General features: G+C 45.3%; 1 protein-coding gene across 4 annotated transcripts in view; it reads left to right on the top strand.

Annotated features, from left to right (window-relative positions):
• Epb41l4a (erythrocyte membrane protein band 4.1 like 4A) overlaps window positions 1-24,534 on the top strand; it is a 204,375-nt gene that overhangs the window by 169,318 nt on the left and 10,523 nt on the right. For 3 of the 4 annotated variants that reach the window (XM_036204697.1, XM_036204695.1, XM_036204694.1), the window contains 5 exons: window positions 1,995-2,078; window positions 2,577-2,690; window positions 5,324-5,371; window positions 6,463-6,540; window positions 20,085-20,204. In XM_036204697.1, coding sequence (XP_036060590.1) covers window positions 1,995-2,078; window positions 2,577-2,690; window positions 5,324-5,371; window positions 6,463-6,540; window positions 20,085-20,204 — 444 coding nt within the window. The remainder of the gene's footprint in view (window positions 1-1,994; window positions 2,079-2,576; window positions 2,691-5,323; window positions 5,372-6,462; window positions 6,541-20,084; window positions 20,205-24,534) is intronic. The other variant, XM_036204698.1, reaches the window with a different exon arrangement.

Raw genomic sequence — 24,534 nt, 5'->3', positions numbered from 1 at the left:
CACCCTTGTCACTTTCTCCTTTCCCTCTTGGTTGCTGTTACCAAGAATTCTGCTACGGCCATATTGTGCAACAACTATCCAGATCCCTCAAAAGGCCAGGATTAAAAGTGGCTTAGCAGCTAAGTAACTCTTTTTCTCTGCAAGCTAAGACTCCAGAGGAAGTGAGCAGTGGCCCCATGCCCTTCTGCTGATCCCTTCCTCTGTTTGCCGAGGTTTTCCAAAACAGTTTGTTGGGCTTGAGCTATATTTACATTCTTAGGGCAGAAAGGCAATACTAGTTCAGGAAATGGTATTCAAAAGTCATTCTGATCCGGAAGGATGGAGCCAAGATATCCGGAAGCTGGGCAGAGGTAAGATAGGGTAGTTAGCTGCCCAGGGTTAGCTTTCAGAGCTTTAGAGCCAAAGCTGGAGCCAGGGCATCTGGCTACTGCTGAGGAGTGCCAGCCTCGTGTCAATGGATGCCCCAGTGTCATGGTTACTTTTCTGTTGGCATGACAAAACACCATGACTAAGGTAACTTGACTCACAAAGTAACGTTTAATTTAGGACTCATGATTCCAGAGGATTAGAGTCCATGACAGTCATCATGGCGGAAAGCATGGTGGCCCAGTAGCTGAGAGGTTGCATCTGATCCATAAGCATGAAGCGGAGAGGACTAACTGGGAATAACACCGGCTTTTGAAACCTCAAAGCACCAGTGACACACCTCCTTTGGCCAGGCCGCACCTTCTAATCCTTCCCAAATAGTTCTACCAACTGGGGACCAAGCCTTTAAACACACGAGCCTTCGGTGGCCATTCCCATTCAGACCCAGGTTCTCATCCTCTTCACTGTGGTGCTTTTTGTATTTGCCAGTTCTTATTGCTGCTTTTCCTGGGAAGGACCATCGAGAGACTCTTCCACTCCCATGCCCCTTCCTTCTCTCCTTCTCTCCCTCTCTTCCCCAAGCTCCTTCTCACTTGGCAAGTATTGTCTCTTGTAGAACAGACCTCAAATTCAATCAGAAAGCAGTTGGTTAGCCCCATTAACCATCATTCCATTGTCATACCTGTGGGCACATGTCATCTGGCATGTATTGTGGAGCACAAAACGCTCCTGGGTAAGTCCCCTGGTGGCTTTTCTCCCGCCGTGGCCCGGGCAGCAACTTGTAGGACTGTGAAAGCTGTTCAGAAGGGAGAAAGCTTCCGGATCAGTTCTGGCTTGATTTCTGGATGGTTACAGCTGAATTGTGGTGTTTTCTTCAGCAGTGGGGTCTTATTGTCTAGTTATGGTGGGCAAGCAAGAGCAATGCCAATGGCCCCTGTTGTTTTGGGTGCCTCTGGGCCTCGCTGACAAAATTCATAGGAAGGTATCCACACCTGATACTGAGATTTTCATCTAATAACTTATGGCTTCTGGGGAAAGTACTGTCATCCATGCAGAATACTCCATTTAAACTCCTTAGAAATTATATATATATATATATATATATATATATATTTATATATAACATATAACGTACAGGTACACCCTATGTAGACCAGCCTGGCCTGGGCTCAGAGATCCATTTTTCTCTACCATCCAAGTGCAGGCATTAAATGCATTTGTGACCATACTCCAACTTAAATTCTGTTTTTTAATGAACTTACTAAGGCGTGATTTTGTATAAGGCTTTTTTCCCCTCACATTCTTAGATTTGGCTTACCTGGTCCCCACCATCTCCTCTTCCCCACTAGAGTGGACTCTTTGGAAAGTTTTTAACAATTGATCAGCTTGGCTTCTCTTCACCTAAAGCAGTACAGCCAGACTCAGGGAGGAGACATGAAAGTACTTCCTAGAGAAAGACGTTCTTTAAGCAGCCATCTTAGGTCCTTTTTGGAATGAGTCACAGCTATACGCAGGAAGTATGTGTGTATCCATCTTAACGTTTGTTAACTAAGTCGTCTGAATAAATCAGTGTGAATTAACGTAATTTATCTTTTGATCAACTTATTTTCCGTTCTTTACTACTAAAGTTTTAAGAAAGCAAAGAGTGAAAACAGCCCTGATACCCAAAGAAGCAAATCTCATGCGCCGTGGGAAGAAAATGGACCCCAGAGGTAAGGAGTCTCACTGTCTTTGGAAAGAAGGGCAGCAGAGAGCAGATCAGTCACACTAACCCAGGAAACCAACTGCTCTGTGGCTTCAGGAAGTGCTGAAGTGGACACCAGGAGCATGCTTCCTAATGTGAAACCTTTTAGAATGTCAAAAAGGAAAACCAGTGGGTATAAAGAAGTCACCCACAAGGCCATTGTGATGGTTCAGAGCAGTGGTGGAGAGTGTGGGTCACGACCCCCTTGGGGTTCACACAGCAGATGGTTAACATTACAATTTGAAACAGTAGCAAAGTTACAGTTGTGAGGTGGCAACAAAATTATTTTATGGTGTGTGTGTGGGTCACCACAGCATGAGGAACTGTATTAAAAGGGTCACAGCATTAGGAAGATTGAGAACCATTGATTCTGAGGAAAATCCCAGTGATATCAATGCTAACATTCCACACTTGTTCCGGTAAAAACTCTCAAGCTGGTACATGCATCATTTCTCTCTCACTCCAGTGGCCTCTACAACTCTCCCAGTGACCGTACTAAGTCCCCAAAGTTTCCCTGTACCCGCCAGCGTAACCTCTCCTGTGGCAGTGATAACGACTCTGCGCAACCAATGAGGCGGAGGTGAGCTGAGCACAGTTCCCATCCCAGGGTGATGGGAAGCAAGCGCTGGGTCCCGGGCACGCTTCTGTCACGTGGTCCTCAGAAAGCTGCTCTTTGTCTCCTTGTGAAAACTGGAATCCTATTCTTTTCAAAAGGAAGCAAGTTGGGGGTCCTGAAGTATTTATCTGAAACAGTTTTAGAGAACTTTTTTTTTATATAAAATATTGATAGTCATGTGCTTTCTATATTAAAAATGGCAAATTTAAAAACATAGATAATTCGCTAACTATATAATGTGCACTGCATGGTATCAATAATACATATTAAATGTTACTCCATCGGGAACTAGAAGTCAGTGTGCTCCGTCCTCCAAAGTGATACCGATGGTGTAAGCATCAGTGAGCCTCTTTCAAAGCAGAGACGATGGACCTGCTGTCTTTATAGGTGCCACTTTGCTTGTGTGGATGCTTAATTACCCCCAAGTCAACCTAAGGGCAGGGGGCGTGTTTAAGTACGTTAGAGGCGATGGGAAGACAGAGGGTCTGGTGGTGGTGTTGAGGAGGCAGGTCCACTCTTCTGAGAGTTGGATGATATATAGGAAGGGGATGATAGGGCCGTCTTTAGACATCTCTCAGGAAGTTAGGCTCTGAACGGGTGGAAGGCACAGGTGGAGGAAGAGGAGTCGAATAGACCGAAGTTTCTGTTGAGGGCCAGTGTGATGGCTCCGTAAGTACAGGTGCTTGCTGCCAAGTCTAACCACCCAAGTTCAATCCTGGAAGCCATATGGTGGAAGGAGAGAAGCAGCTCCTTCAAGCTGTCCTCTGACCCCTCACGTACAAACACCAACATGGTGTTAAGAAAAAGTTGATAACATTAAAAGCAACAAAAAGGGTTTTGACAGGGCAAGTTGACTATATGTGAGAGGTGAGTGGGAAGTTAATGGAGATGGTTGAGAGAAATGGCCGGGACTCATGTAGCATCTGGGGGTGGTGGGGGAGCTAACTTTGGTGGTCAAGACAGTTCCATAGGTAACGGGGAGATGGTAAGTTTTTATTTCCGATGGAGGGAAGATGGAAGTGTTCCATGTGAGGCCACCTTTGCCTTCGGGAGGAGAAAGCAGAGACCAGCTAATGCAGAGGCCCCTTAGCCAAAGGGCACCAAAGGAGATTGACAGCACCCTACGGAGACAGTGTTTAGGTCAGGAAGAGGTGTCACTCTCTTGAGTGACTGAAATCAGGAAAGCGGGTTGATGGTATACCCAACACACTCTTGTTCAGGTCCTTCTGGCCACTGATGCTCAGCTGGCTATTTGGGGCCGGCCCAGAAAACCCGGATCCTTCATGTGATAGTTTGCCAAGCAGAGCCGGGGGTAGTACTGAGAATTGGCATGTAGGTTACTGAATGGAACCTAAGCTGAATAAGGATACAGTAGGCAGAGCTCATGGGGTCAGCTAAAGGGGAGGGTGACGGTAGGTGAGTAAGCAGTAATAGTGACAGCCTGCAGTGACACATGTCCCCTTCACTTGAAATGCCTTGTTTTGAAGATTTCTTATTTTTAAATTGTGTATGTATGTGTGTGCGTGCGTGCATGCGAGCGTGTTGGGAGGGGGGAGCAGTGCACGTGAGTGCAGGTACCTGTACTGTTCTATCCCTAGGAGCTGGAGTGACAGATCATTGTAAGCTGCCTGGTAAACAGAACTCAGGCCCTCTACAAGAGCAATACACACTCATACCTGCTGCAACATCTCTCCAGCTGTTTTCTTCCTCCGCACAACTGTTTATGGCAGGTTCTATTAAAACTGGGGCACCTGAGGCTGGAGACATGGCTCAGTGGTTAAGAACACTGGTTGTTCTCCCAGGACCAAGCTCTGATTCCTGGTACCCAAATAGCAGCTCACAATCATCTGTAACTCCCGTTCTAGGGGGTTCAACACTGTCTTCTGGCCTTTGAGGGCACCAGGTACATACATGGTATGCAGACGCACATGCAGGCAAAACACCCTTACATATAAAATAGAAACTAAAAAAACAAAACACCAAGCCACTAAAAGGGGGAGCTTGAGTCACAAAGCTCTTCAGTGGGGAAGGTGGGGTTCCTAGTCACGTGGTCTGGCTTCAGTGCCTGAATTTTTTAACAAGATACCCTATTAGAAATGCCAAAAGGTAGACAGGAAGGAGGGGGCGGTGTGGTGAGAAAGCAGTGTGTTTGGAGATGGTTCGAGGTAATAAAGGTTCAGGTTTAATGAAGATGTAGGTTGGTGAGTTGTGGTGGATGAGGTTATTATAGAAGAAAGAAGGAATTCAAGGCCAGGATTTTGGAAAGTAATTCAAGTGAGAGCTGGCACCAGCTGAACATTGGCTTGGAGGGTTACATACCTAGAAACCACAGGCTAACCCTGTTGTTGAGTGGATGTAGCTTATCCAACATTACACATAAGCCACAGCCTCGCTCTCGATGACTGGGTTCCTGAGGCCAGCGGGTGGTGTGTGGTGTTTCTGGGACCTGTCATAGGGCTGGACGTGTACACATGACATAAATGTGTGGCCAGTGAACCAGTACAAAAGGCATCTGGGTTAACTGATAGGAAACTCTGTGTGCTTTCTTAGCTGTTCATAATACTGCTGTGTGTGATTTCTTCTTTTCTTCTCCTCAGGAAAGCTCATAACAGTGGTGAAGACACTGATCTAAAGCAGAGGAGGAGGTAAAAAGCAAAGGGAGGAATCAGGGAGGAGAAAGCATGGGGGTGTTCACAGCCGAGGCAAGAGTGGAGATTCTTCCCTCTGCTACGGCTGCTTTATGACGGTATCACTTGTCTTTGGGTTTTAGCTCCAGTTTTGGTTGGATCTTGGCCTTCCACTCTGTTCTGACCCTTGGCACTTCTCTTTTATCTGTTCCTTTTGTGCTTCTGAGGAGCTGTCTCAAGCTATGCCCTGCCATGTTGTAAACCACCCCACACTTGGTTTAAAACAGCAACGAGTTGGGTATTGAGCTCAGTGGTAGAGCGCTCGCCCAGCAACGTGTGAACGTGTGTGTGTGTGTGTGTGTGTGTGTGTGTGTGTGTGTGTGTGTGTGTGTGTGTGTGTGTGTGTGTGTGTGTGTGTGTGTGTGTGTGTGTGTGTGTCTGTGTGTGTGTGTGTCTGTGTGTGTGTGTGTGTGTGTGTGTGTGTGTGTGTGTGTGTGTGTGTGTGTGTGTGTGTGTGTGTGTGTCCACATGGATTGAACAGTGGTAAGATGGTAGCTGATAATGTGTTGCCCAAAGGGTCTCTCTCAGGTAGATGTACCATCTTGGCAGGATGCTTGGAGCACAGGCTTCTTTAGAGCGTGGTTGGAAGGAAGCAGAGCGATGGCCCTGATCTGGGCTCCTCTTGGAACTATCAGGCTGTCCCTACACCTCATTCTGTCGGTGAAGCCTGCCACATGACCAGTACAAGTTCAGAGCAGTAGGAATAAACTCTATCTGCCCCTGGAAGGGTTGGAGAAGATGAGATGGCACCCCTATTTTGTCCACCATGTGCGTTTGGCTTTGCCGAGTTGGGTTTTGTTAGGCATGCTGGGTCTCTGGAGTCCTCTCTGGGAATCCATTTCCCTTACTGTGCTTCTCTCTTCCTCCTGCCTAGCTTTTTCTCTGAGCTGTGGACTTAATGTTTGACTGAGTCCGGAAACACTTCTGGGAGAAGGGAACATGGCCCTCTGTGTTTGGATTAGTGGTTTTTCTCCACACTCCCATCTGGAGTACCTGATGAACCTCTCTATAACTTGTCATACATTTTCCCATTTTTGCTTTGTCTTCAGGTCACGCTCACGCTGTAACACAAGCAGTGGCAGTGAGTCAGAAAATTCTAACCGCGAGCACCGGAAAAAGAGAAACAGGTAATATTTACTTAAAGACTGCAGTACCTACAGCTCTGCCGTGGTCGCTGGCCCGGGGGTCATGAGCCTGCCTCCTTCCCTGAAGGCCACAATCACTCATTTAGGAAACCTCTGCTCTTTGAGTTTCTTATCTCTAGGGTAAGATCGGTAAATAACTTGATAGTTTAAGTACATTCTTGTTTTTTTTTATTTTTTTAAAGATAATTCTATATTTAGTGTATAATGTGTGTTGAATTTATCTAAGATGGGGAAGAGTTTGCCATTTGTGTGGAGATTTCTCCTTGAAGTACCTCTGGATATGATATTTCTATCTTTTACTTAGCCCCAAAGTGAGACTCATCGTCTTAGAGATTCTGTTAATCTTCTCTATAGCTTCTGTTAAGCTTCTCTATAGCTACATGTGTTTCCAGTCACACGAGGTACAACAGGCCAGTGTGTTTTGGTCACCTTTGTAGGAGTCAGGTTTTAAGAGCTTGTTAATAAGACCAGTTGGCATGTAGTCAGCACTAGTGTTGGCTTCTTGCATTAATCATGTCTCCCTAGGTTCCAAATCATTTATTTAAAAACAAAAGGCATTCATGAGCTATGGAAACACCATCAGGGCAGGCCTCAGAGAGATTTGATTGCCAGTCATACCTGTTTTAAAGCCGGTGGTTCTTAACTGGGAAGGCTCTGCCCCTTCAGGGGACATCTGTTTTTGTCACATTTGGGTGGGAGCGATTGCTGCTGACCAGAGTTGATGCTATGCATTCTCCAGCATGCAAGGCAGCCACCACCGCAGAGACATGCCTAGCACTACAACATCCATGATGCTGAGGGAGAGAGACCTGCTTCAACTCCTGTGGCGCTCAGACCTGCTCGCTCTTCTTTTCTAAGCCATCTTTTTCTCTTCTGTGTGAGAGGTTGGACCAATCTCCAAGGGCATTCTTTAGTGCTGGGGGGCCTTGCTCCGCACTGACTGCATGTTCTCCCCTCTGACTACAAAGCCTGTGGACTAATAGCTTGGACAGCCTCGTGAGAGTAGGCCACTTGCTTAGGAAAGCCTTCTGCCTACCTCCCTCTTGGAGGCCGGACTTATACGAGATAGTTGCAAGATCTCTGCGTGTTATAACACTCCTCGAAGAAACAATTTCAGTGTCTTTATCTGTGAAAATCCAATTATGAAGGTGGCTCTCCCTCAGGTGCATTCTTCCTGCTGTAAAATCAAGCAATTTCGTACAACACAAAACAAACGGCTTTGGCTTTTCTGCTTAGCAGCCTGTGCTGATTCATCAAGGCAGAATCTATTTGTTTTATTTATATCTTCTAACTGTGTTCCTAAATGGCCTGTTCTCAACTGCATGGAAGATAACCTGTTTAAAAAATAAAAACAAAAACCAGTGTCTTTGGGGTCAAATGTGCTTTCGGGTGACATTTGCTATTAAAAACGAAACAGAATTGAAAGGTTGCCACCGGATCCTTAAATTGCCCATTACTGGGCTTGCTGTGCTGACACTGGCTTATGTCCCCGCCATGGGGAATTATCTTTGTCCCCACAGACAGGTTTTTTTTTAATTTGGCTTTCTTAGTGTCAGAATGGCAGCGATTCTGAATGTTCAGATGCTAATGTACTTTGTAGTACTAGTGATGAGAAGTGGCTTCCAAAGCATATGCTCCCATTTTACAGAAAGGATCCAGAAGGCTTTTGCAATTGATTTTTACCTCTGGCGATATTGCCCTAGGATCGTACAAGTTCCTGTGCCCTAAGTAGATGAGGCATAGCAGGAAACGGGTGGAGGAAGAAGCATGTCCAGCTCTGATCTCCATCCATGCAGGTTCTGCCTCAGCAGGCACTGGTGTGCATGGAAGGAAGGCACAAAGTCAGGTTGCTTCCTCGGGGTGCCACCTGCCCACCCTGCTGATTCCAGCCCCCTCCAGCTAGCGTTAGCCTTTGCTCTTTGTACCAGGATGCCTCCTCTTGTATCAGAGCTGAACACTTAAACGGCAGCCCTGCTCCTGCGCGGGACGTCTTCTGTGTTCAACAAAGCGCTGGTTCTCCATATCTGCCTTTGAGCTTGCTCCGGAGGCTCCTTGGCAAGATGCTGAACCTTCAACCGTGTGCAGCTTCCGTGTGCTTGGCTGCCAGTGGGGGCTAGCCAGCCCTTAGCAGCATCCTTTGTGCTTTTATGAAAGGTTTTTGGTGACCATAGCATTAGCCAAACAGAATCTGGTACATGTTGATGTTCTGTTTCTTACGATTGGATGTTTCCTTGTCTTTGCTTTGGGAAGTTTTAACCTTGGAGCGACTTTTGGATAAACTTATTTTTTAATTGTTGTTAGCATATATTATAGCTATTGATCGGTTTGATTATACTGTTTTTATACACATTTATGATATATGTCAAGTCACTTCCGTTGCCTTCTCTTCCCACCCTTATAATCTGTTTCTTCTTCTCATCCAGCCTCCCTTCTATTGTCTTTTCTTTTTTTTAATGATGGTGATAAGGATGACCCAATCAGTGAATTTCATGAAGATTGTTTACAGGCGCACAGGCCCTTTACCAATTTCCCATACCAGTGAAGAAAATGTCCCCCCCCCATCCTATTCAATGTTAACTACATATAAATCCGTAGGGGAGCAGGTGGGACCCTGTGAGCCCTTCCCCTTCGGTGACATGCTGTTGACAGGCCTTGCCATGTGCAGGTAATTGCATCTGCTGTGAACCCCAGAGGGCAGCAACCATGTCATGCCTCCCAGCCACTGTTACACACTGCCCTCCCCACTTGGCTCTGACTCTTTATCTTCCTGGTCCCTAAGCCTTGGAAGAGTGTTTTGTTGATGGCTGAGCATTCAATAGTCATTTATGCTTAGCACTTTAACCAGTACGAGTCTCTAGAGTTACCACTGAGCACTGCAGATAAGAAACTCCAATGATCAGTGCTAACATACATACACCCAGTTGTTTGGAAGGCAGTTTGAAAGGCACCTTATACCAAACAAAACAACAGCAGTAACTTCCCCGCTACGGCCGACAGCCTTCCCAGCCACAGGCTTTTGACCAGGTTTATGATGCCAGATGTGAATTCCCTCCCGTGGAGAGGGCCTCAAATCATTGGTTACCCCCATATCAGCCTTGCCACTAGAGTGCCATGGGTTCATCTTGCCTGGCAAGTCAGTCGTACTGAACATGGGGCCCACAACTGAATACCATGATGGATAACAGTTTTCCCCAGCATAGCACCTTACTGTACCATGAGGGCTAGCCAGCAGGGAGGAAGCTTCCAGGCCAGTTGCAGCTTGATTCTTTTCCTATGTCCCACAACCACAGTGTGTGGTATTTTCAGCAATAGAGCCTCACTATCCAGTTCTGATGAGCAACCAATGGCAATTTACCATTAGTGTGTGTGTTTGTGTGTGTGTGTGTGTGTGTGTGTGTGTGTGTGTGTGTGTGTGTGTGTGTGTGTGTGTGTGTTTGTGAGGGTCCTCCCTGACTAGCAGCTTGTAGGGAGATGGGCCCACTTCTGGCCCTGGTATTTTCATTTAATAACCTGTGGCCTCTGGGGGCGGCTTTATTCACCTCCCAAGGTACCTCCATTCAAATTTGAATTTTTTATGCTTTGATTAGCTTGTAAAGGCCAGCCTTCCTTATGTATTTCTCACATATTACTAGTTTGGGCTGTACTTCTCCCATCTCCCAAGTGTTTTCTAATCTTTGAAACGAGCACCTGTTCCCGACGTATCCCACTCTCCCCTCTTACTATGGAATTGTAGCCTTGAGGAGAGGAGAAGCTAGTGTGCAAATATCTGTGGGTCCTGTGGATATTCAGAACCAGTTTCACTTCCGGAGGTTGTACCTGGTCTTCAGATGTTGGTTACTTCCCTCTACCTTCTTCCTGGATTTTACAGATATGTATGTCTGTATATATAAAGGGAATCCCCTCTTGGCGTGTTTGAGACAGGGTGTCATGAAGCTCCGTTGGCTTCAGACTTGCATTGTAGCACAGGCTGACCTTCAGTCTCTGTTCTCCAGTCTCCACCTCTCAAGGGCGGAGATTATAGGCATGCCTCACCATTCTGCTCCTTTATGTGCCTTCTGGGGACCAACCCAGGGCCTCACTCATGCTGGGCAACTACTCCACCAACTGAGCTATATCTCCGGCCAGGAAGTCATGGTTAGGCCTGAGGCCACTCTGGGAATGCTGGGGTTTTGGGTATTGCTCTTGTTACAGAAACTTGACCGTTGAGGCTTACTTCTACTTTATTGTTTTCGGGGTTAACATTTTAACACCCCTGGTTACGTGTGAAGACAAATAATGTTTACAATGAAGTTCATCCAGAAGAGGCTTTTAGCACCACTTAAAAAGACAAAATCTATACCAACAGAGGAATACTAGATGCAAGGACTTCTCTGACAATTGAAAACAATGCAGCTAAGGAAAGGTAGGTCCACACGGCCCTTTGGGTTCGGAACTGATGCGGACGGAGGAGGTCCTTCCTACAGGTGTGTCTCTGTGAGGTTCCTTCACAGCACAAGGGCCCACCCTCCTTATGCTGGCATCATTCACGGCGTCTCCATGCCTTTCCACTTCAGTTATTCTTCATGGCTGCCGTCATAATGCCGGTGAGTATCCCACTGCCTTCAAGGCGGAGAGGTTGGAGAGGGCAAATTTTCACTCCCTTTTTATAGCCAGCTAGAAGTTGGTCATAAAAGTTTATTGTTTGTTTGTTTGGAGACGGGGCAGCGGGGGTGGGGGTGGTGGGGGGTGGGGGTGGTGGGGGGGTGGGGAGGTGGGGGTGTGTGTCTCACTGTGTGGCTCTGGCTGTCCTGGAACTCACCATGTAGACTAGGCTGGTTTTGAACTCACAGAGATCCACCTGTTCCTTCCTACTAAAGGCATGTGCCACCACTCCTGGCAAATTTTCGATGATCTCCTTCCCACTTCGACTCTCTCGTTATATCATCTCCTCTTCATTTTCTTGTTTCTCTCTGTGTTTTATGATTTTTCCTTCCTCGTCTTCTCTGAGCTTCCTGTCCTGTCTTCCCTGAATCGTTTCTTTGCACAGGAGCCACTGGTTTGTGACGGGACATCCCACAGTTTGTCAACATCTTGGCTCCACTGTGGTGATACTTGGGCATCTGATTTACCATCTCAATTCTTAGTATTCTGGGTCTTTAACATGGGCACGGGATATGATAATGATGTGTTTTGTTGAATGTAGGATCAACTGGGATCTTTGAGGTGAGCGTGCTCTGGGGTGCAGGGTCCCAGTCCAGTCCCAGTCTGGACTCCCTGCTCCTGCAGCTGCCCTCTCCTCCTTCCTCTCCTCTTCTGCTTTTCATTTCCTCCCACCTGCCCTAACTTTACGTCCTCAGCTAACAGTCTAGCAGACACCCTTCTGTTTGGTTTTTTGAAACAGGATCTCCTTGTGTGGTGCAGGGTTCTCCCACTGCATTGGCACGAGGACATTATGTCAGGAGCAGACCAACATGTTTGTGTCTTTCCTCGAAGGCAGAGTTTATTAAGTGATAAATAGGCTGTGTGGATTTTGTCCGCAGCGGTTTGCCAAGCAGTGCTGATTTCCTCCACAGCCTGTCGAGACACACGGTTCTTTCATTCCAGTCTTAATTGCTAATAGTAGCTCTCAGGTCACACATTGCACATCACCGCAAGAACCTTGATTTTTAGATTTTTAATCTCCTACCTATGTGTGTGCGTGCCGCGGAGTGGTAGATAAAGCTCATAGAGACTCAAAATAAAGTGTTGTTGTTGTTTCCCTTCTTCCCTATCAGCTTCTGTTTCTCAGGCCTCCGCAAACCCTGCTGTGGCTTTTTAACCCTTTGTAGCCCGTTCTAGAACCATTTCTAGAATCTATCCCTCAATGTGATGCCGCCAGTCAGTTCTTGGGCCTGGTTTCCCTGTTATGGCTGATAGGCCCACGTGTTCCTAGAGTCCCGATTACTTTCAACACAGCCTCCTAAGTGCTGGGGTTAGAGGTATGCACTACCTCACTTGGTCTGTACCATGCTTTCTCATCCTCACCCTTGCATTGGTTCTCAGGGGCCTCATCGCTTGTGTGTGCTTCGGATACACAGTTTCTCGGCGGTAGTTATCTATAGCTTTCTATAGATTTTTGAGCGTTTTTATGTGATGTCTCCCAAGAAGGTATGATGTATTGGTTATGATCTAAATAGTGAAGGATTGGCATTGGAAAGTGAGATTTGTGTTTCAGTTTACTGGTAGGACTAAGAATTAAACTGTTTATTAAGCTTTCTTTTTCCTTCATTCTTTATGTATTTACTTTCTTTCTTTCTTTCTTTCTTTCTTTCTTTTCTTTTTTTTTTTTAGCTGAGGATTGAACCCAGGGCCTTGCGCTTGCTAGGCGAGCGCTCTACCACTGAGCTAAATCCCCAACCCTTACTTTTTTATTTTGAGACAAGATCTCAGGTATCCCGGCCTGGCCTCAGACACGCATGTAGCAAAGGGTGACTTTGAATTGATTGTCCTGCGGCTCCACTCCCCTCCCCCGCTGAGATTGTGGGTGTGCACTACCGTGCCTGGTTTAGGAAGTGCAGGAGATGGAGCCTCATGTGTGCTAAGCAAACACTGAGTCAGCTGAGCTCACTCCCAGCCTGCTCAAGCTTCAGTCAGGGCTTCCTTTGCTGTTCCCATTAGTGAAACAATTGATCTCGTTATGATCGTTACATTGGGAGCCTGTCACAATACTAGCACTTAGAAGTTAATGATCCGTGTGAATATTAGATTGTACTTGTTTTAATTGGCTAGAATTTCCAGTCTTGTCCCTGAGATCAGAAAGGTCAGTCAGTAATTGACAAGAGGAAGGAGATCAGTGAGAGGGTCAGAGGAGCAAGAGAGGATGATTGAAAGACGTCATGGGCACGTATAAAATGTCATGATGAAACCATTAATTACAATTAGTATATGCTAATAAAAACTTAAAAAGTAAAAACAAGACCAGTCAGTTTACCGCTATAGGTTTGAGCACAGGGGACGTGCACCCTGAACTTGTCTGTGACATGTGCTGAAGAGAGACCTGGGACATGGGCTGAGCGGAATAAAGCCTTTTATGCACCAGCTTTCCCTGGAAATGCCCCGAGCTTGATAAAAACATTCTTCACATTCAAGAAGCCGCAGAACATCCTGCTCTTGGTGTGGACATTCTGAGGGATGGTCTATGGATTCCTGCCTCCTTGGCTTTGATGTGTTGCTTGGTTCTGAGAGTCCAAAAGTGGGGGGTTTGGAGAGGCTAGAGATGCAGGCAAGAGGAGAGGGCTAGCGGTTTCTGAGGATTTGGAAAAGCAGTCTGCAGCAGGACAACTGCTGAACCCTTCCCGAGTTTTACCCCTGGGAGTTTGCATCACAAACAGTAGTCATGTATGTGAACGTGTGTGTTCCTATGTTCTAAAAATGGTCCTGCTTTGAGAGGTTTCTGTGGCTGTGGCCTGGTCACTCTACCCTTTGAATCTTCCATTCTCGGGATCGGATGGAAAGGGTTCCGGCTCTGTCTTCCCCACAGGAAGTTGTCAGAGATTCAGGAGATAATGCCTCATGGAATGGAGACAGTGTCCTGCACAGGCAGGTGCTGTTAACCTAATGAGAACATTCAGCTGCCCCGTGTTCTCCCGAGGCCCTGGAGGAAATGGAAAGTGGAGCTGTCTCCCTCGAACAAAAATGAAGTCAGGGTTAGAAACATGAGTTCATTCTGGCCTGAATCTATTGGAGTTTGTTCCTGGCTTTTAATGTCGGTTAGCCTGTTAGTCTATGGATGTCTAGTAGTATCTGAAGAATAGCTTAAGATAGTCTTAAATGTGAGCAATAAGGGCTTTAGTATTATTTTCTACTTAAGGAAGAAGCATGTTTCTGTGGCAGAAACCCAGCACTGACCTAACAGACAAGACAGCTGAGTACTGAGTATGGTGAATACAGAAAGTCATGATCATGATCAGGATTTTGTCCTGAGAGTGGTTTTTTTAAAGGCATGGCTGGGGAGATTGCCCAGTGAGTAAGAATGCTTGCTGCAGCTGGATGTGGTGGTGCATGCCTTTAATCCCAGCAGAGGTAGGCAGATCTTCGTGAGTTAGAAGCTAGCCTGGTCTACATTGTAAGTTCAGGACAGCCAGGGATATATAATAGAAAGACCCTGTCTCAAAATGAATGAATGAATGAATGAATGAATAAATGAATAAAAAGAGTGCTGGCTGCATAAACATGAGGACCTGAGTTCAGATTCCAGCACCGATATAAAAGACCAGATGTGGCTGCACATATGCCTATAGGCTGAGTACTGTGGGGTTGGGGGGAGGTGGAGATAGGGCTCTCTGGGGCTTGCTGGCCACCAGACTGGCTCCAGGTTCAGTGAGCGACCCTGTCTCAGAGGGATAAAATGGAGACTGGTAGAGCAGGGCACCGCCAGATGTGCTTTCCTGTCCTCCGTGAGCATGTGCAGAGGCTCGTACATGTGTGTAAGTGGCCCCCCCCCCCCATACACACACAGGAGGCTGCTATTTCACTAACCCTAGGGAAAAATGCACATGGGATGTCAGCAAATTTAAAACCATACAGGCTTCCTTCCATGAACCTGAAAAGAGTCATCCTCCTTGCAAACATTCCCTGATGTGCTGCCGTTGATGTAAAGGCAACAACAAACTGTAGCTATGAAGGGGACAGTTCATAGCCAGCTGGTGCAGACAGACTGCGGTCACCATGCCGCAGACACCAGGACTTCTGGTTTCTCTTTTACTAGGACATACCAAGATGTGGACCTGTGCTATGGATGACGTGGGGCTCCAGAGTGTGGTCCCAGCTGACAGTCTGTGGAAATAACAAAGCTGGCACGCTTTTTAAATCATGGAGACATGAGGGTTTCAGCGTGAGGCTGCGTCAGAGGTCATCCATTGTGGTAGCGGGGGCAGGAGGAATATGTAGAAGAAGGTAAAACAACTTTCGGAGCAAATAAGAGGAATCTCTTGATGGCTTGGGGAGGCTGGGGAAGCAAATGGAGTTCTTGTTTCCTGGCCTTCAGAGAATACATCAATAGATGCTGGGATGAATAAATTTCCCCAGGGAGGCAAAGACACTGACATAAATAAGAAGAGAAGACTGCTTTCTCTCAGGTGAGGGGAAAAATGAGTGTAGCTGAATGGGAACACAAGTTCCCAGGCTGCTGGGAGCTGGTGATTTAATTTTAGCAGCGGCGCGGTCACACAAAGCAATTGTCTAGGATGTTACGCTGCAGGCAAAGAGGCAGCTTTGCCTCAGAGTCCTGGTGGTTTGGAAATAAAACACAAGTAGAGAAACATTGAGTTTTAAAGATAGAAAAGATCTTTGTAATAGTTTTTCACGTGAGCAAATTGAGACCTGACCCAAAGAGATAAGCGGTTTGCTCAAAGTCTCCAAGTTGGGTAGAGGCCAAGCCGGGAAAGAGACAGAACTCAAGAGCGGGCTTATGCGTTTGCCCCGAAAGACTTCGGGTTCAGCATTGAACGTGGCCTTCATCTGAATGAATTAGAAGGGAATTAAGAGCTGGTCTAAAGGAAGGTCCCATTAAGAACAAAACTGATAAAGGACAGGACAGAGGAGAGCCCGGGAGATTTGTGTAAGAATTCATTTGGTAATGTGAGGATTTGTGTGGAAGAGGCAGGGCTCTAATTGAGGAGCCAGGAAAGAATAAGAACTGCTGTTATCTTCACTTCCTTATCCAGTGGTTATGTGGCGCTCCGTCTTTACAACCTTAGCACACTTTAATTAAGTGTCAAATACAGTCAGGATCTCACCTGCAAGGGTCACCTAGGAAAAGGTGGGCTGTGGAGGCCTGGTGAGAGTTCCTTTGCCCTGAAATATTGTTGAAATGGCTCTATTTAAAACCCTTCTCCCTCTCCCCTACCTCCCCCTTTTCCCTGTTTACTCCCCCCCCCCGCCAGACAAGGTTTCTCTGTGTAGCTCTGGCTGTCTTGGAACTCACTCTATAGACCAGGCTAGCTTGGATCTCAGAGATCCGCCTGTCTCTGCCTCTCAATGCTGGGATTGAGAGAGTGTACTACCACCACCCAGGCCCTCTCCCTCCCCCACCTCCCTCTCTCCCATACATTAATTTAAAACAAAAGCCTCGTTAGGATATGTTTTCCCACACATATCCTAACTCTCAGGTGGAGAAATAGACAAGTTGTGCCGAATATAGATTTGAGACTGAGAGATTCAGGCAGGAAAGGTGTTGGGTTTTGAGGTTTTGAGGTTTACATCTTTTGTAGCATTTGAGGTGACTAGATCTGCACTGTAAATGATGATGGACCCCCTCCCCCTTTGATAATTTCCTGATTGTGATTTTTTAAAAGGTTGTGTGTCAGTTCAGGGCTTTTAATATTTCTATTAATATTCTATTAATATTTCTACTCCTGATGATGTAAATCCCTCTATTAGAATTAATGGAAGGTAGTGAAAACCACTTGCATATTCCACACCAATAAATAAACAAGACTTCAGAATCATGCCCAGAGGTGGTGCATACCTGTATTCTCAGCATTTGGGAGATCAAGGCAGGAGGATCAGTAGTGCACACTACATGACGAAACCCTCTCAAGAGAGGAAAAAAGTCATTATAGGAGATATGTTTTTTCACATAAATATTTCCTTTATTTGCTAATGATTTTTTTAAAAGAGGAATAGGTAACTTCCGCCTTTAAGGACTGAGTGCTGAAGTATCCTTGCTTCTAAGTGCGAGGGTTTTTCTGTTCCCAGATTATGCCCGTGTCTTCTGGAACAGTTCAGTAATGGAAGAAATGACACTTTGATTCTTGTAATCAGGCATCATTAAGCAGAGGTCTTTTGTAAGCATGTAATTTCAAACCTCATTACGAGCTGGACTTGGGTGTCCACACCGGCATTGCTCAGGAGACTGCTTGTCCTGTGACTCGGCAATGAGCCTTGCATTTTTAATGTATCTGTTAGAATATTTATGAAACAGCATCACCTGTAGAGGGCATCTGTCTTCAGAGCACCTGGGCCGTGAGGCTCTGAAGGCATAAGATTTCACTGGCCTTATGTGAGACTTTGCAGTTTAAAAAATAAAAGTACATGGTATAATCTGAAATTCATTTTGATTTAGTCCTTTTTACTGACAAGGTAAAGGAAATCCACATGTGTGTTTCCAGGATTTGTTTTTCTTATTGTGTATGTGGCTGGCCTAGAATTTGCGATTTGGACCAGGCTGGTCTCAAATTCACAGAAATCCTCCACCTGCCTCTGCCTTCTGAGTTCTGGCATTAAAGGCATGTGCCACCATGCCTGGCCAGTATTTTTTTTTTTTAATCATCTGAGTGTGATGGCTAACCTTCTGAATTCTACAGTGCATGAGAATATGCACACAGCATCTGTCTTCCTTTTAAGTGTCTACACTTAGAGGAAAATATGTACTGGACAAGTCATCCCAGCCTTGCCAGGAGAATTGAGCTCGAGATAATGGAAGGTCCTGACTTCCTGATAGCAAAATGTGTAGTGATATTTAAGCTTGCCCATGTACAGTAAGTCCATCCAGAATTTTACATCTAATCCTAAACCCAGAAATCAAGGTGTGAGCTCGTATGGGAGGGAGATCTGCTGTTGACCTGATCCTTTCCCTCTGACAGCATCTACTGAGCCCTGATCCCTCAGTCCTGAGAGTGTCTCAGGACTCCCGGCAAGCCTGGTGGGTTTCTGTCCTGTTTAGTGTGGAAGGCTTGTAGGTATAGGTGCAGCCATGAAAATATACATGTGCCCACATGTACATGAGTAAGCATACGTTCCTATATGATGCTGTTAAGTGGAGGTGCTAGTTTCAAAGGATGGTTGGTGACCTGGTGACCTCAGGTTATATACTTTCTCATATTTCTAATGTTAATGTCCACAGCCTGTGTGTTCATTTCTAATTTGCTCTGCAATGAGAAGATGTTCAAGTTGAGAACAGTGTTCTTCAAGCTGTGCAAACTACCATGATAAGCTCCTTCCCATGCCATAGGCCTGTGTGGTTCCCCTGCGACTTCCTTCCCTTACACTACCAGCCAGGTCCACTCCTTCCCACCCCACAAAGGCCTGCTCGACGATTCAGCCACATGAGTTCACGGGAAATAAACAAACAGTTCTTGTACATGTAATCAAAAGAGGCCTAACACAATACCATGAAATCAACAGAAATGATATGGTAGACTTCAAAACATAACTAATTAGAAGAAATGAGGAAGGCCACGTCATATTCACCAATGGAACTACTAAAAGGATATTACAAGGTAAACGTATACACAACAAACGTGGGGGTACCCGCCTTTGTAAAACTAGATCTAAAACCACAGATTAAGCCCAACAGGTGATTGTAGGTGACTTCAGCACCCCATTCTCACCTATACACAGGTCACTGGTCAGAAATTAAACAGAGAAAGACTGGAGTTAAATGACATTATAAATCAGATGGGCCCAAGAGCTACAGAACATCTCACCCAAACACTAAAGAATACACAGTTTCCTCCATACTCATGGGACTTCCTCCAACACCTCCACAGAGAGTGGACAGAGAAAGTCTTAACAAATATGGGAAAAGTGAACTAAATCCTGCATCCTTCTTACTACCACAGTGGAAGAATGCTGGGTATCACCCCCCAACAGAAACTGCAAAAAGTACACAGACTCATGGAGAACATAACACACCACTAAATGATCAGTGAGTTAAAGAAGGAATGGGGACGGAAGTTAGAAATTCCTGGCATTGAATGGAAATGGAAACACAACCTTCCCACATCTGTGGGACACAGTGAAGGCGTCCTAAGAGGAATGTTTATGGCTCTCCTGCCTACACAAACAAACCCCGAGAGAGCTCAAGTTAATAACTGAATGGACACTTGACAGCTTCGGGAAAACATAACAGACGACACCCCAAAGTAGTAAACAGGAAGAGAATCAAAGTCGGGGCTGATATGAGTGAGAGAGAAGTGATAAAGACTATAATATCAGTGACAGAAGAGCTGGTTCTATGAAAATATTAACGAGATTGCCAAATCCTTCATCCAGATTAACCAAAAGACAGCAGACTCGGATCAATAAAATTGATGAAAAGAGAAATTTTACAACAGACCAAGGATCTACAGAAAATCATAAGGACATACTTTAAAATAAGTTATTTTTATAGACTTAATATGAACATTGTATACTTATGTGTATATATTTACAGGTAGATACACCTACTTCAGGATATATTAATCTGGGTTTTTCATTCTCAGCTTTTATGATGTAATCAGATTGCTGGTCTCTTATCTGAAAAGCGAGGGTCAAGTGAGTGAGGAGTTAGGACTGCCTTCATTGTGTCCCCTGTAGATTTTAGTATGTTATGTTTTCATTTTCGTTCACGTGTGGATGTTAACTTTACATTTCTTCATTGTCCCTGAGGCGGGGTCTCTGTATCTGCCCAGGGTGGCTCAGAGCCCTCATTTCCCCACCTCAGCCTGCTGAGTGCTGGCATCCCAGGTGAGTTCCTCCATGCCCGGCATGGACGTGGTCTCCACATGCCTGCTTTGTCTTTTCAGAATACGGCAGGAGAATGACATGGTTGATTCAGCGCCTCAGTGGGAAGCTGTATTAAGGAGACAGAAGGAAAAAAACCAAGCGGATCCTAACAACAGGCGATCCAGACACAGATCTCGCTCGTATGTGGCTTCTTTTTCCACTTTATTCCAAATCCGGGCGCTTGACCGAGCAGGTGGAGAGAGGCTCAGGTCTGCTCCCTCACGAGGCTTCAGTTCAGGCGGGAACAGCCTTGTTATTTGTTGTTTTTCCTTCTTACATTCATTCACCGTTTTTGAAGGCTTAGAAGTTGGAGCTCGGGCAGAACAGAATGTCATGCGAACAAGGGCATCAAAACCCATATTTGTCATTTACGTGTTGTTTTTCAACAAATGCACACATCCAAGCAGGTGACTAGAGCCTCCTTTGTTCTGGAGCCTGGCTGTTGGAGAAACACCTGCTGCTTCGCCCGATTTGTGTCTACAGAATTCTCTAAAGTCTTGTTCTAAATTGAACCCCTCGTTACTATCTGCCTGTTAAATTACCATTTGTGAGCAGTGGTCATTGAATGATTCATTACATCCCCAGTGTTGAGATTTCCCTGTCCCTCCTGTTGCTAGGCAATGACATGTGTGATCACAATTACCCCTTAATGGTGAGTTGTCTGCCTCCCCCCCCCCCCCATCAATTTCCTGTGAGCTGATGAAGTGGTGTACCTACATGCTTGTGTGTGTGTGTGTGTGTGTGTGTGTGTGTGTGTGTGTGTGTGTTAGTCTACAAATCAAGAGTTAGGCCACCCATGCCTGCTCCACTTGCCAAGCATGCCTGTTTCAAGTAAGCTGGGACTAACTGCAAAGCCTTTCTTGATCCTGGTGGTCACCTGTAATGGTGTGGTGGCCTAACTCCTGGGAGGAGAGAGTAGTGTCTGAACAGGGACGTGTGGATGTGGGAAGCTGATGGAACAGCCAGAAGATGAGGATGCAGGTGGACAGGCCAGGAGAGGACCCTGGAGGCTACAGCATAGATCCCATGTGCCATATATTTGAAGGGATATTCCTCAATCATAGATACTTAGCTTTTGATTAGAACATTAAAAAAAAAAAAAAAAGATGGGGTCTCATGGGGCTGGAGAGATGGCTCAGTGGTTAAAAGCACTTATTGCTCTTGCAGAAGACTTAGATTATGTCCCCAGCCTCCACATGGTAGTTCATAACCATCTGGAACTCCAGTTCAAGAGACCCAACATCCTCTTCTGACCCTCTTTGACATCAAACATACAGGTGGTGCACAGACATCCATATGGGCAAAACATACACATTAAAGTAAATACATCTAAAACAAGCAATACAAAACAGAGTCTTGCTGTGTGGCCCTGACTGGCCTGGAACTTGCTATATAGGCTTAGTTGGCCTGCAACTCATAGAGCTCTGCCTACCTTTGATTCCCAGGGGTTGGGATTAAAGGCATGTGTCCTTATACCTAGTACAGAACTTTTTGGTTATTGTTGAGAAAGGATTTCAAGTAGTGCCTTTGACCTTCAAGCTGGCCTTTGGCCTTGCACTCACTCATTCCTTTCTGCCTGCCTTCTTGTCTTCTTTCTTTCTTTTTCTTTTCTTTTGAGACAGGCTTTCACTCTGTAGCCCTAGCTGACCTGGCATGGGTCTTGCTATAGAACCCAGACTGGCCTGGAATTCACAGAGATCCTCCTGTTTCTGAAACCTCCTGAGTTCCTAGGGCCTTGAATTTCTGAGCTTTCTGCCTCTATACCTTCCAAAAGTAAGGATTACAGGCAGATATTATCATGTCCAGTTTTATTTTATTCGCTTTTTAATGTGGCACTCTGATTTTCAGTTTTTTTTTTTAAATAACAAAGTTACATTATAATTTGGGAATAACAAAGTTACATTATAGTTCGGGAATAACAAAGTTACATTATAATTTGGGATATGTTCCTCTTTGTTTTTGGAGTTAACATGAAATCAGCATTATTTCTTCTTTAAATATTTTGTATAATACTTCATTGAAATTGTTGGGGCCTGGGCTGAATGCTTACATGTTCTCGACCTCTTTCTTATGCGAGGACTTGCAATAAAGACCTGCACAGATTGGCAAAGTAGCGTGGTAACTTTATTCCAAGCCAAGTGACAGGGCAGGCCAGATATACAGTCTAGGGTGACAGCGAGCCACACATGTGAGAATGCTCAAGGGCCCCAGGACTCAAGGGTCTGGGGCGCCTTTCTACACGCTGTCTAAAGCAAGGAGGAGTTTGGTCACGGGGTGTGTTTTGTGTAGGTTCTCTGTTTTGATCGGAAGATTTGGATAAGTAGACCTTTGCCCCTTGCACAGCCCTTTCCCATAATGCATCTGATTTTAATCATGTATACACAATAACACATAGGCACACGATGGAAAGTGGAAAGTTTTCCCTAAAAGTTCACTGAGAGGACTAAGTGTGCCTTGTGCACGCACTGCAAACTAATTCAGGTTGAATTGGCCATGTATGTACTCACACACTCGGACGTAACTATAGAATGGATGAGCAGAATCTTAGTTTAACGGCTTTAAGGGGTAAAGGAATGAGGAAGTTATTTCACTGTTGATAGTGGGGTGTGTATGCAGCCTGATGCAGGTGAGGAGCCCTGGGGTAGGAACAGCTTGTTGAGTGCTGTTGTTGAGAGGTGTGTGTGTGTGTGTGTGTGTGTGTGTGTGTGTGTGTGTTACATGTAGTTATGGGTGTCAGGCTGCCAAGGGTGTTATTAGAAGAAGAAGGAGAGATGCAGAGCACAAACCAAGTGGAGTGCTGGGTAGCTAAAGTATCTCTGATGCTTACCTGCTTTAAGACTGTCTGCCTAGAATTTTCTTTGTGGGAAGTTTTGTATTATGAACTCCATTTCCCTTTTTACATTTTTTACTTGTTATTTATTATTATTATTATTATTATTATTATTATTATTATTATTATTATTATTAGTGTGTGTGTGTGTTTGTGTCCCCCGCGCCTCCCCCACTTCATCCCCCAAACATTAAGCTGAATATGACTGGGTCTTATCTACTAAACATTAAGAAGCTCAGTATTATCTAGTGTATTTTTCAGTTCCATGTCTATGGCATTTGTGTTTGATGCTGTGATATATACATAAAATAGGGCCAGCTTCAGCCTCATTGGAAACTGCTTTCCACATGAGCAAACCTGACTCCCTGGGTTGTAAGGGAGAGGCCCTGCCCTGGGCCCTCAAACAATAGTGTGTGTGTGTAAGTGGGCTCCACCGCCCCCTGGTGGCCGCCTTGTGGTACTATTTTTACTGACTGAAAACTATTGATCATGTGATCAGTGAGGCTGCCAAGGAAGTGATGGGCTCAATAAAACACAAAACCCAGCTTAGCTGAACATTCAGTGAAGTTCCTGGATGCTCCTGTGCAGACTTCCTCAGCCGGGCTACTGGACTTCATGTTCCTAATCAGGACGGGAAGGGAGGAAGGAAGAATGAGGTGTTCCCTAATTTCACTTTTTCTGACCATTAAGGAGTATCAGAAGAAGTACTAAGAATTGGTTAGGCGCTTTGAAGTCTCTAAGTAAATAGAATTCTTGTCTTCACATATTTTCCAACTTTAAATTCTCTTTTAGAGATGCAGTTAGCTTAAAGATGACAAAATAATACAACATGTTTGTTATTTGAAGTCAATATTGTATATTATATATTAATACAGTTATTTTGAGACTGTGTAGCACAGACTGGCCTTGTGGTTTCGATTCTCCTCCCTAACTGCCCAAGCGATTGGATTGCAAGCTAATCCATACAAATTAATTTCTCTGATTGATTTGAAGTTGAATCATTGCATACGTGTAGGCAGAGATGCTTTTGAAAAATACTGGTAGCATGTTTATATTTGGCATATTTATATCTATGGACAACTGAGGGACTTCTTTGAAGAGTATAGACAGAGTGTCTACATAAGTTTGTTTATTTTAAGACAGAGTCTCATGTAGCCCAGGCTGGCCTGGAACTCAGCATGTAGCTGAGGATGGACTTGCTCTCCTGAGCCATCTACTGAATGCTCAGTTTACAGGTATGTGCTGCCTCGCCTGTCTTATGTGTGTTGGCATAGAGCCCAAGGCATTGCACACACTAAGCCAGCTCTCCCCATTGAACTACAGACAAATGGCTATTAAAATTTCATGGTTTTCTAAACCCACAAAACTGTATTGAACTGTAGACAATATAAAAAATTATATGTGCAGATAAAAGCATAAAGCAACATACCCACCATTATGTGGCTGGTATTTGGATATCACAGGTGGTCTAGCAGTCGGAGGAAACTGGCATTTTCCTCCAGCTTTAGCATTTCCCCATGTCCTGAGCTCTTTGAAGATAGTGGACATTTTAGAACCCAGTTTCCTCAGAATACTGCCCTTTCAGGGCCAGAGGATGTAAAGGCACAGGCTAAATGCCTGAACCTTTCAAGTCCAGAATT

This window comes from Onychomys torridus, chromosome 13, assembly GCF_903995425.1.
Source record: "Onychomys torridus chromosome 13, mOncTor1.1, whole genome shotgun sequence".
In the NCBI taxonomy this organism is placed as follows: domain Eukaryota; kingdom Metazoa; phylum Chordata; class Mammalia; order Rodentia; family Cricetidae; genus Onychomys; species Onychomys torridus.
The sequence above is the reverse complement of the archived record's forward strand: the minus strand, read 5'-3'. Positions and strand labels throughout refer to the sequence as shown.